Raw genomic sequence first — 11,620 nt, forward strand, 5'->3', positions numbered from 1 at the left:
AGGTTAGGGTGGATTGGCCATGCTAAATTGTCCCATAGTGCCCAGGGGTGTGCGGGTTAGGGTGGATTGGCCATGCTAAATTGTCCCATAGTGCCCAGGGATGTGCAGGCTGAGTGGGTTAGCCATGGCAAATGCTGGGTTACAGGGGTAGTGGGTCTGGGTGGAATGCTTTTCGGAGGGTCGATGCTGACTCGATGGGCCGAATGACCTGCTTCCACTCTGTACGGATTCAATGATAAATTCGACATTCGCGTAAGCTTTCCGATTAGTGGCTGTACCTGCACACTAACCTGCTGCAATTCATGCACAGGCATACTCAGACCCCTCTGCATTTCCAAGTTCTACCAGCTCTCACAGCGAGGAGACATGCAGCCTGTACTTTTCCGGTTCTGTCCGCCCCAGCATCACACAGTAACATCGCCAAACTCCAGCCTCAGTGTGAGCACCTGAGCCCCAAATAACAGGCTTTCACTGCAAGGACTGGGAGACTGTGACCAAAAAGCAACCAGCTTTTATAGCTAAGAGCACGTTGAAATGCATCAAACATTTGATCTTGAAACATTAGCTTGCCCTCTCTGTCCATGGATGCTGTCTGACCTGCTGTGATCTGCAGCATTTAGTCTTTTCAGGAACTGAACATTCTTTACATCCTGCTCTCTCTCTCTCCCCCTAATTCTATGTTTGACTCACAGCAACTGCCCACACCCTCTGTCTGGATAATTCTTTCCATGGTTGTCACATTCTGAAATGTTGTGTGTTGAATAATTTTATAGTGATCTGCCTGTTGGAGTTGCTATGGTGACCAGGAAGGTTTCACTGTGGTAGATACTTCATATTATTTTGCCTGGTACCTAGTCCAGACACCTGTCCCACATTGTCAATGGAGCAGCTTATGTAGCACTGGACATGGCTGCCATTAACTCTCATTCCACACACATGGCTCTCAATGTCATTCAATACCGAGTCTCTCGGGCAGCAAGACACGGCCTTTCAGCTTCATGGCGAGGTCAGCATAGGTGGGGAGCAGAACAGGAGGGGTGACTAGCGATGAGGAGGAATTGCAGCCCACTGGGTAGGCCAGGCAGAGAAAGCAACTTTCTTCCCTGCTTCGAAATCAGCTGGATCAGCGTGAGCAGTGAGCTTTAACAGTGATGTGTGTATACCTGTGTAACTCCAGCTGTACAGTGTATGTACATTTAACTGTGACCTAGGTGTACACCTGTGGAAATCTAGCCATGCAGTGTGGCTCTGCCATGTGAATTGAACATAAAGTTGTGCAATGATCTTTACACTGGGTTTGCAAACACAACCAGGGCATGCATGGCTCGAGGTATCAGGTTCACAAACCAACTTGCAACTCAGGCTCAAAGCGAAAGATCCCTCTGGCAGGGAAGGGTCTCTATGGTGATGACATAAACACCAGGCAGCGCTGCTTTATAAAGAGCAGTTCTGGCATACCCCTCATCCACACGTTGCTCTGTACCCACACCCACGTGGGAGGCAGTAACCAGTAAAGCTAGTTCCCCCACTCTATACCCAGCTGTCAACAGCAACACCGCTGACTGAGTGTAGGTGAAGGGGGGCTTCTGCAGGGCAAACAGAGAAGCTGCATGTTCACATTACAGGCTTTCTCCCAATGCTCATGGCCCCAGGAGTCTCACAACACCCCCAAAAACACATAGCCTACTACCACTTTTGACCACCTCAGGGCACATAACAATATAGGAAGCAGAAACAGGAGCAGGACATTCGGCCCATCGAGCCTGCTATGCCATTCAATAGGATCACGACTGATCTTTTCATGGACTCAGCTCCACTTACCCGCCCGCTCACCATAACCCTTAACTCCTTCACTGTTCAAAAATCTATCTATCTCTGCCTTAAAAACATTCAATGAGGAAGCCTCAGCTGCTTCACTGGGCAGGGAATTCCACAGATTCACAACCCTTTGGGTGAAGACGTTCCTCCTCAGCTCAGTACTAAATCTGCTCCCCGTTATTTTGAGGCAATGCCCCTCGTTCTAGTCTCACCCACCAGTGGAAACAAACTCCCTGCTTCTATCTTGTCTATTCCCTTCATGATTTTACATATTTCTATAACATAGCACCTTCATTCTTCAAAATGCCAGTGGGCACAGTCCCCAGTTTACTCAATCTCTCCTCGTAAGCCAACCCTCTCAACTCTGGAACCGACCGGGTGAACCTCTTCTGCACCCCCTCCCAAGGCCAGTACATCCTTTCTCAAGTAAGGAGACCCAAACTGTACACAGTCCTCCAGGTGTGGCCTCACCAGCACCCTGTACAGCTGCAGCATAACCTCTGGCTGTGAGCCCCAGAGCAGCACACAGTAAGTCCTGGGCTAAGAGCAGCACTGGGGAGGCAGTCCTGGTCCTTACCTTGGAGCAGCTGAGTGCCAGTGCGAGGCAGTCTGGGGCTTGGTGTGGAGAGGTGACAGCTGGTGGACTGGGCAGCCAGACCACGTGTGGAGACCCTGGTCTGCAGATCTGTTACACTGTAATGTCTATTTGAAATTGCCTGCCTCACTGCAATGTGAACCCTTTAAATGATGTCCTGTTTTTAACTTATTTTTCAACTCTGTAAAGTAATGCAACTACTTTTATTCCACTGCTGTATCCCAGAATGGTACCTGGGTACTTGTACCTAAGGTGTCACCATAAAGAGGCAGATATTGCAAAAGCTTTTCACTGTACTCCTACAATGGAGTAAACATGACAATAAAAAGGATATTGTATTGTAACTTCATCCCTCTAGCAATGAGGAGCGATATTCCATTTGCGGCCTTAATTACCTGCTGCACCTGCAAACCAACACTTTGTGATTCATGTACAAGGACACCCAGGTCCCTCTGCACAGCGGCACACTGCAATGTTTCACCACACCCTGAAGTGCCTCACTGCACAGCTAGATTTACACAGGCACACAATGCACAAGGACTGGACAGTGCACTCACTGTTGTGATGTAGGGGATGTGACAGCCACTTTGTGCACAGCAAGCTCCCACAAACAATGAGGTGTAATCACCAGATCACGTGATACCGGGTGAAGGAAGCAGCTCTGGCCCAAGAAACTGCGCAGAATTCCCCCTGGTCTTTATCCCACATTGCCCTGGGTTCTCTACCGTGCTTTAAAGGGGAAGATGGGTTCTTGTTCTATGGTTGCAGAAGGCACCACAACAGAGCAGCAGCTACTCATTACCACACCAGACTGTCAGCTGAGAACTGTCTGCTCAGGCCCCTGGGGGTGGGACTTGAACCTATGATTTCTCAGTGATGCCCACTGAGCTGGCACTAACTTCAGTCTACAAAGCCTGACCTAACAGAGGGAGGTACACAAACTGCAGAGAGAATTCAAGGTTTAAAGAACAAAGAACAAAGAACAAAGAAAATTACAGCACAGGAACAGGCCCTTCGGCCCTCCAAGCCTGCACCGATCCAGATCCTCTATCTAAACTTGTCGCCTATTTTCCAAGGATGTGTATCCCTCTGCTCCCTGCCCATTCATGCATCTGTCTAGATATATCTTAAATGACGCTATCGTGCCTGCCTCTAACACCGTGTTCCAGGCACACACCACCCTCTGCGTAAAGAACTTTCCACGCATATCTCCCTTAAACTTTTCCCCTCTCACCTTGAAATCGTGACCCCTAGTAATTGAGTCCCCCACTCTAGGAAAAAGCTTCTTGCTATCCACCCTGTCTATACCTCTCATGATTTTGTAGACCTCAATCAGGTCTCCCCTCAACCTTCGTCTTTCTAATGTAAATAATCCTAATCTACTCAACCTCTCTTTAGGTTTAGGTTAATGCTGTGATGAAAACAACAAATGCTGGAGATCACAGCGGGTCAGGCAACATCCATGGAGAGACAGCAAGCTAATATTTCAAGTCGAGGTGACACTTCACCAGAGCGGGATACACTCAGGATCCTGGGGAACTTCAAAGCATATGGAGTCAACCAGAGGCCATTCCACTGCTGCGGTTCCTATCCCACACTCTATTTTTATCCAGTACTGCCATGCCACAATTTACCCCCTGTTGAACATTAGGAAGACTGAAGGTTTTATCTTTAGGATCTACTTAAATTCCGAATCTCTCCAGGGGCAATATCTCAGACTGGGCTGACCATTCACTGCCTCAGATATCCCCATCAGACGCCGAGGGGAGATTCCATTTCCATCTTCTCTCAATCACCAAGACCACCAGGTTTCCCCTGAGGATAGCAACATCTCCATCCCTGTTCAGCTGAAATGCTGTGGATATCCTCTGTTGTCATCTTCAGACCCAACTATATGCTCGCCACAGGCCTGAGGTAAACCTCTATTGTTCATCTCGTTAACCACAGCAACTCAGAATCCCCCACTAGCCCAGGGTGCTCAGTACCCCTTGCACCAAGGACTCTACCTGACCATCCTCATCCTGGCTGTTCATCCTAACTCTCTCCACCTCCTGCAGGTCCCACAATAACCCTTCAAGATCGCAGTGTTCCTCCCAATACTGACCTCCTGGACACCCAGTATATCATTACCCCTGCACTGGCAGCTGCTGCTCAGGCCCCGAGCTCTGGGATTGCCTCTGTTCCCAGAAGCAACACTCTTTCACCAAGTGTGTACCAACAGCTCAAGGGCAAAACCGACTGAGCACACCAGAACATCCTTTTAATCTTTATTCATGCACAGGATGGAGGGCGTCACTGGCCAGGCCAGCATCTATTGTGTATCCCTAATTGCCCAGGAGGCAGTTAAGTGGGCCTGGAGTCACATGTAGGCCAGATCAGGTAAGGATGGCAGTTTCCTTCCCTAAAGGACATGAGTGAACCAGATGGGGTTTTTCCTGACAATCGACAATGGATTCACGGTCATCATTAGACTCTTAACTCCAGATATTTTTTATTGAATTCAAATTCCACCATCTGCCTTGGCGGGATTCAAACCCAGGACATTACCTGGGTCTCCGGATTAATAGTCCAGCGATAATACCACTAGGCCATCACCTCCCTCTCATTCTGATCTCCTGTTCAGGGATGGGGAGATAGAGGGAGTTGAAGAGGCACAGGAGGATACAAACCAGTCCCATGTAAATCAGAAGGCTGACTAACTGGTGCAAACAAAGGTGAATACGGTCACCCTGCCTGAGGCATGCCTGGGACGAAGCTAACTAACCTATAGATTACTCAGAGAGTTAGTAGGCAGCACCACATTGGTCCTGTACTGATTCTCACAATACCACAGGTAGGCAGCACACACCATGTGCACCTTGTGCGAGTAAGTAAAGGTGTGGTAAATGGAGTATCATGTGGGGAATGTGTGAAACTGACCACTTTGGCAGGAATAATAAAAACGAGGTGATTTATCTAAACAGTGTGAGGATGCAGAGAGATCTGGGTGTCCTCACGAGTGAATCTCAATATGGTTAGAACATTGGTGCAGCAAGGAGTTAGGAGTGCCAGTAGAATGTTATCAGGAGGGGAATTAAACAGAAAAGAGAGAGAGGGTATGATTCAGTTAGACAGAGCAGAGTCATGGGCATGTCAGGAAAACTGTAGTCTCCTTATTGTAAATACATTGGAAGCAGTTCAGAGAAAGTTTACCAGACTATCCCTGGAATGGGGGCGAGTTATTTATGAGGAGATGTCAGACAGAAGGGGCTGAAGTTGAGAAGAGTTGGAGGTGATTTGTTTGAAGTATACAAGATCCTGAGGAGACTTCACCTGGGGCTGGGGTGGGGGGAGAGGGGTTGGGAGAATGTGGAGGGGATATTTCCTTCACAGGGAAAATCCAGTACGAGGTGGTGGGGGGAGGGAGGGGGTGCAGGGTTGCTGTTTAAAAATGAAAGGCCCCTTATTGAAAATCGGATGAGGCCAAACCAAATTCACTCAGAGGGCTGAGAGTTCATTCAAAAGCTCTTCCTGTAAAGGTACTGCAAACCTGGAATATTTTAAAGCCAGCAGTGCAGAGATTCTTGTGAAGTGAGGAGGTGAGAGGTTATTCAGGATCAGCAAGGACGTGAATTTGAGGTTACAACCAGATCATTCGTAATCTTCATAAATGATAGAGCAGACTGGAGGCTGTTCCTCATTGTAAAATCATTTAGCTTGAGGCTCAGAGGCATAGCTTGATGGATAGGAAAGCAGTGATCTCAGAGAGTTAGAGCTGAGTAATTAAGAAAGGTTCAGACCATGTGTATTAGCAGTGAGTGACACAAATTTGAATAACCATATTTCACTGACGGAGCTTTGCTGGTAGCCAGGAATCAAAAGGCCACCTCTTCCAGAGTACAAAGGTCAGAGGTATAACCCCATTCTGGGTATTCCACCACTCCCTCAGCACTGTCCCTCTGACAGTGCGGCGCTCACCCTCCGGCAGTGCCCGCTCCCTCGGCGCTGAGCCTCCGACAGTGCGGCGCTCCCTCGGCGCTGAGCCTCCGACAGTTCCTGCGCCCTCCATGATGCATCAAAAGTGACACAGAATCCCTGTAGTGTGGAAGCAGGCCATTCGGCCCATCCAGTCCACACCAATTCAACAAAGCACATTCCACTCAGACTCACCCCCTGTATCTCCCCTGGCTAATACACCCTAACCTGCACATCTCTGGACTGTGGGAGGAAACCGGAGCACCCGAAGGAAACCCACGCAGACACAGGGAGAACATACAAACTCCACACAGACAGTCGCCCGAGGGTGGGATCGAACCCGGGTCCCTGGCGCTGTGAGGCAGCAGGGCTAACCACTGAGCCACCGTGTCCAGTTGAGTTTTTCAACTGACGCTCAGGAAAAGGTCTTCAACCTGGAACCTGAGACTGAAGTGAGAGCCGTGTACTAAGGTCAACCAGCAAGGCAGTGGTAGATAGACAGAAATAGCAATGTCTACCCCTACCATAATTATGTATACAAATATTAAAGCAACAAGACAAAGGACACTTTTATACCTCGTTGGATTAACAATGAAACTATAACATGGAGGTATCATGCGGCTTACATTAATGATGGAGACATGAATGGAGGAGCTATGGTCACCACGGTTACATGAAAAGTGATGGTGTAGTGAATAGTGAGGGGGAAAGCCTTAGTCCACAGGCCGATATAGACAGGCAGGTCAGGCAGGCTGTACAGGGTCAAATGGAATTTAATCCTGAAAAGTGTTGGGGGATGGGGATGATGAATAAGCCAAGGGAGTAGGCATTGAATGTGAGGACCCTCGGATGTACACAGGATCAGTGGGATCTTGCTGTGCATGTCCATAAATCCCCGAAGGGAGCAGCACAGGGGGATAAGGTGCTCAGAAAGGCATAGAGGAAACTCTCTTTATGAATCAATACAGGGAGGTTATGATGGAGCTGTGTATAACGTTAGTTAGAGCACAGCTGGAGTACTGTGTGCAGTTCTGGTCCCCACACTATGGGAAGGATGTGATTGTACTGGAGGGGGGTACAGAGGAGATTCACCAGGATGTTCCCTGGGCTGGAGCGAATCCGCGATGAAGAGAGGCTGGGATTGTCTTCCCTCGAGCAGGGAAGAGCTGAGGGGGATCGGACTGAGGTGTACAAAGGGGTACAGACAGCATGGATAGGGAGAAACTCTTTCCCTTTGTAGAGGGGTCAGTAACTGGGGGGTGGCACAGTTTAAGATCAGGAGTGGGAGGTTTCGACAGGATTTGAGGAAGAATGCTTTCACCCAGAGGGTGGTGAGGGTCTGGAACTCACTGCCTGAAAGGAGATGTAAAGGCAACAACCCTCACCACGTTTAAGAAGTATTCAGATGAGCACTGGAGACAAAACAGCAGACAACGCTGCTGGGCCAAGGAGTGGGAAATGGGATCAGAACACACAGATGCTCAATGTGTAGCTCAGGCGCAATGGGCCGAAGAGCCTGAGAGTGCAGCTAAACTCCAGGATTCTCTGACAAGTGATGGACCCGTCCCCACCGCTCCGGTACCCCAGCGTTACACAGCGACAGACCCGTTCCCCACCGGCACTCTACCCCAGCGTTACACAGCGACAGACCCGTCCCCACCGGCACTCTACCCCAGCGTTACACAGCGACAGACCCGTCCCCACCGGTACTGTACCCCAGCGTTACACAGCGACAGACCTGTCCCCACCGGTACTGTACCCCAGCGTTACTGTACCCTAGTGCGAAACAGCTCTGAAATATGATATCACAGCATAATGCAATTTTGAGAGGTTTAATGTTGAGCTGATGGTGCTGTTTGTCTGTTTCCGATCATGGCCTGATAGGTTTATTGTGGGATTTCAGTGAAATGTATCGCGTGGAGGATCCCTTTGCCCATACACCTCCGGGAATCACAGGACACTAACACTGCCTCATTTTCTGCAATGTGCGGTAACCATATCTGCTGATATTTGTGCAGCAGCCATGACACGTTTTGCACAAAGGGCGGCTGTTTTCAAACTACAGCCCCTCAATGGAGAGAACGGGGAGGGGTGATATTCTGGAGCTGATACTGGGAACGTCAAGTGGGGTCATTCAGGCCCCTCGCTATCTTGAAGAACTTAGAACTGTGTAGCACAGAAACGTGTGCTTTGGCCCAGCGTGTTATGCTGAACATGACACCAAATTAAACTAAATCCCCTCTGTCTGCCCTTGGTCCACATCCCTCCGTTCCTTGTATAATCATGTCCTTATCTAAAAGCCCGTTAAATGCCCTATTGTATGTGCCTCTATCATGACCTGGCAGCACATTTCAGACTCCTAATACTCCCTGTGTAAAAAACTCACCCCTCACATCTGCCTTTGAACTTTCCACCCCTTACTTTAAATACATGCCCCCTAGTATTAGACATTTCAACTCTTGGAAAAAGATTCTGACCGTCAACCCTATCTATACATCTCATAATTTTATAGACTTCTATCAAGTCTCCCCTCAGCCTGTGCCATTCAGTTGAAAACAACCTGAGGTTTTCTAGCCTCTCCTTATAGCTCATACCCTCTAATCCAGGCAGCATCCTGGTAAACTTCTTCTGCACCCTCTCCAAATCCTCCACATCCTTCCTGTAATGTGGGGACCAGAATTGAATGCAATACTGTAAGAGTGGTCTAACCAAAGTCTTATAAAGCTGCAACATGATATCCTGACTCTTGTGCTCAATTCCCCGACCAGTAAAGGGAAACATGCTATACACCTTCTTTACCACCCTATCTACTTGTGTGGCCACTTTCTGGGAGCTATGGACTTGGACCCCAAGATTCCTTGCATGACATGACTGAGCAAGTCAGAGCTGTATGGCAAAACCCAGCAGCTTCCAACTTGCTGGCATCCACAAATGGATTGAATTGTATTCGCTACCAGGGCACAGTAGGTCCAAAATCAAACTGTCAGGTGCTCTGTTGGTGAGTCGATGCATTGCATACTCTATAATAAAGTGGAAACATTCTCTTCACATCCCCTCAGGATCTTAAACAAAAACAGAAACTGCTGGAAAAGCTCAGCAGGTCTGGCAACGTCTGTGCAGAGAAATCAGAGTTAACGTTTCGGGTCGAGTGACCCTTCCTCAGCATCTTACACGTTTCAATCAATTGCATCAGACTTTTCTAAACTCCTGAAGATACAAGCCCAGCCTTTCTTGATAAGACAATGTGTCCATTCCAAATATTAGTCTGGTGAACCTTCTCTGCACCATTTCCAAAGCATTTAAATCCTTTCTTAACTAAGAAGACCAACGTTGTATACAGTATTCCAGATGTGCTCTCTCCAGGCCCCTGTCTAACTGAAGCATACCTTCCTTTATGATTCGATTCCCCTCACAATAAATAACAACATCCTATTAGCTCTCCTGATTACTTGCTGTCCCTATGAACCAACCTTTTGAGATTCATGCACAAGGACACACAGATCTCTCTGCACTGCAAAGCTCTAACCTCTCACTTTTCTCTTATTCTTCCTGCCAAAATTTCACACTTTGCCACATTTACAGATCTTTACCCACTCAGTTAACCAATCTATCACCTCTTCCCAATTTACTTACTTCCCTTCCTTTGTCATCCGCAAGTTTAGCAACTACAGTTTCTATCCCTTCATGTCAGTCATTGATATAAATCGTAGATAGTTAAAGATCTGTAGCACACAGTTTGCCATTCCTGTGAGCTACCCAGCTTCAATCCAGGCCAATATGTTATCCCCCTCCCCCCTTCACTGTGAACTTTTAGATTCTTCAATAGCCTTTGATGTAACAGCTTATCAAATGCCTTCTGGACCAATAAACAACATTCGTCCCAGTTAAAGAAGCATTGCTTCTTGCTACTGAGTTCTACACTGTTTGAGCCCACCATAAGCAACATCATTTAAACGCCAGAAAGCTACAGCAAATACAGGGCAGGTAGTGGCTATTCTGTCCTTTGGGAGAAATAAGAGAAATCATGGCTGATCTACATCAACACCCACCCCAACTCTCCTTCTATCCCTTCATGTCTCTAGCATCGAGAAACCTATTGATCCCTATTTTGAATTTTGTCATTGAATGAATTTCCACAGGGATAGGGAACTCCAAAGATTCATCAGCTTCTGAGTGAAGAAATCCTGCCTCAGCTCAGTCCGAAATGGTCAGCCTCTTATTCCAAGGTCGTGAGCCAGTCTGTTCAATTTCTCCTCAAAAAGGACAGTTCAACCATCCCAGGAATTAGTTTCATGGAATCTCTATACGGCAAATACACCTTTCCATTGGTCAGGAGACCAAAACCACACACCATACTTCAGCTGCAATCCCTTTAGAACTGCAGTCAGATACCCGTACTCCCTGTACGTGAATCCTCTTGGAGTAAATACCAATTCCTACCTTCCTTTCTTCAGTGCTGAAGGACCGTCAAACGCAGCAGCAGAGTACAAAACATTTGTGGCCAGGCTATGACTGGGCTGTGGCAGTATATCACAAAACAGAAACCTAACCCAGAAATGCAGCTCTCATAACTCCCGTGTACTAAATTACTGCACTAAACTCCACACCTCCAAGCCAACCAGGAGAGTAGACTGAGCGCAGATTCCATTTTAAAGGCTGATGAAAATGAAACAAACATGACCACGCTGAGCAAGGGTATAGGCAGCCAGACATGAGTTAAACAACAATACTAACTGTTCACAGCAGCAGGGGAGCAGTATGATACAAGGCATCACCTTCATAGACACTCATTAAACAGAACCTTACATCCCACAGCAACAGCTACAAACACATGCACTGAGGGACTGACTGCAGAGCTCACCAAATGGCTAACTACAGCATGCAGAATGACAGCTGAACTATATGGAGCAAGATGGCATTGATCAGGGGAGGTCAGGGAGGACTATGGTGCAGCTCCCATCGTGGTCACATTGCACACTCACAAAGAGGAAGGTGAACAGAGCAAATTATGACAGGGTGCCTGTGACCACTGGAAGAGTCAGCTCCCTCCAAAACGTAGCTAACAAGCGTGTGAGGAAATAGGAAATCGAAAAGGCTATCAAGGACGTGTACCATGCACCTAGTGCTTGAGCTAAATCCCAGGCAGCTTCACAGGAGAGGCATTATGGCTGATGTGTTGTCATATATGCAAACACTGAAGCCAGATCTTGCAGACAACACCAAGATAAACAAACAACAACTCAGTTATATCCA

The 11,620-nt window shown here is 47.8% G+C and overlaps 1 protein-coding gene across 1 annotated transcript in view; it reads right to left on the minus strand.

The window, feature by feature from the left end:
- The window catches only part of LOC109925017 (calmodulin-binding transcription activator 1-like), a 53,454-nt gene extending 52,454 nt beyond the window's left edge, over window positions 1-1,000 (minus strand). Inside the window, exon 1 of the mRNA XM_048620010.1 lies at window positions 961-1,000. Within this exon, the coding sequence (XP_048475967.1) occupies window positions 961-1,000 (40 nt within the window). The remainder of the gene's footprint in view (window positions 1-960) is intronic.
- Window positions 1,001-11,620: the final 10,620 nt, after the last annotated feature.

The sequence above is a fragment of the Rhincodon typus genome, chromosome 45, assembly GCF_021869965.1.
Source record: "Rhincodon typus isolate 14 chromosome 45, sRhiTyp1.1, whole genome shotgun sequence".
NCBI classification, from domain to species: Eukaryota; Metazoa; Chordata; class Chondrichthyes; order Orectolobiformes; family Rhincodontidae; genus Rhincodon; species Rhincodon typus.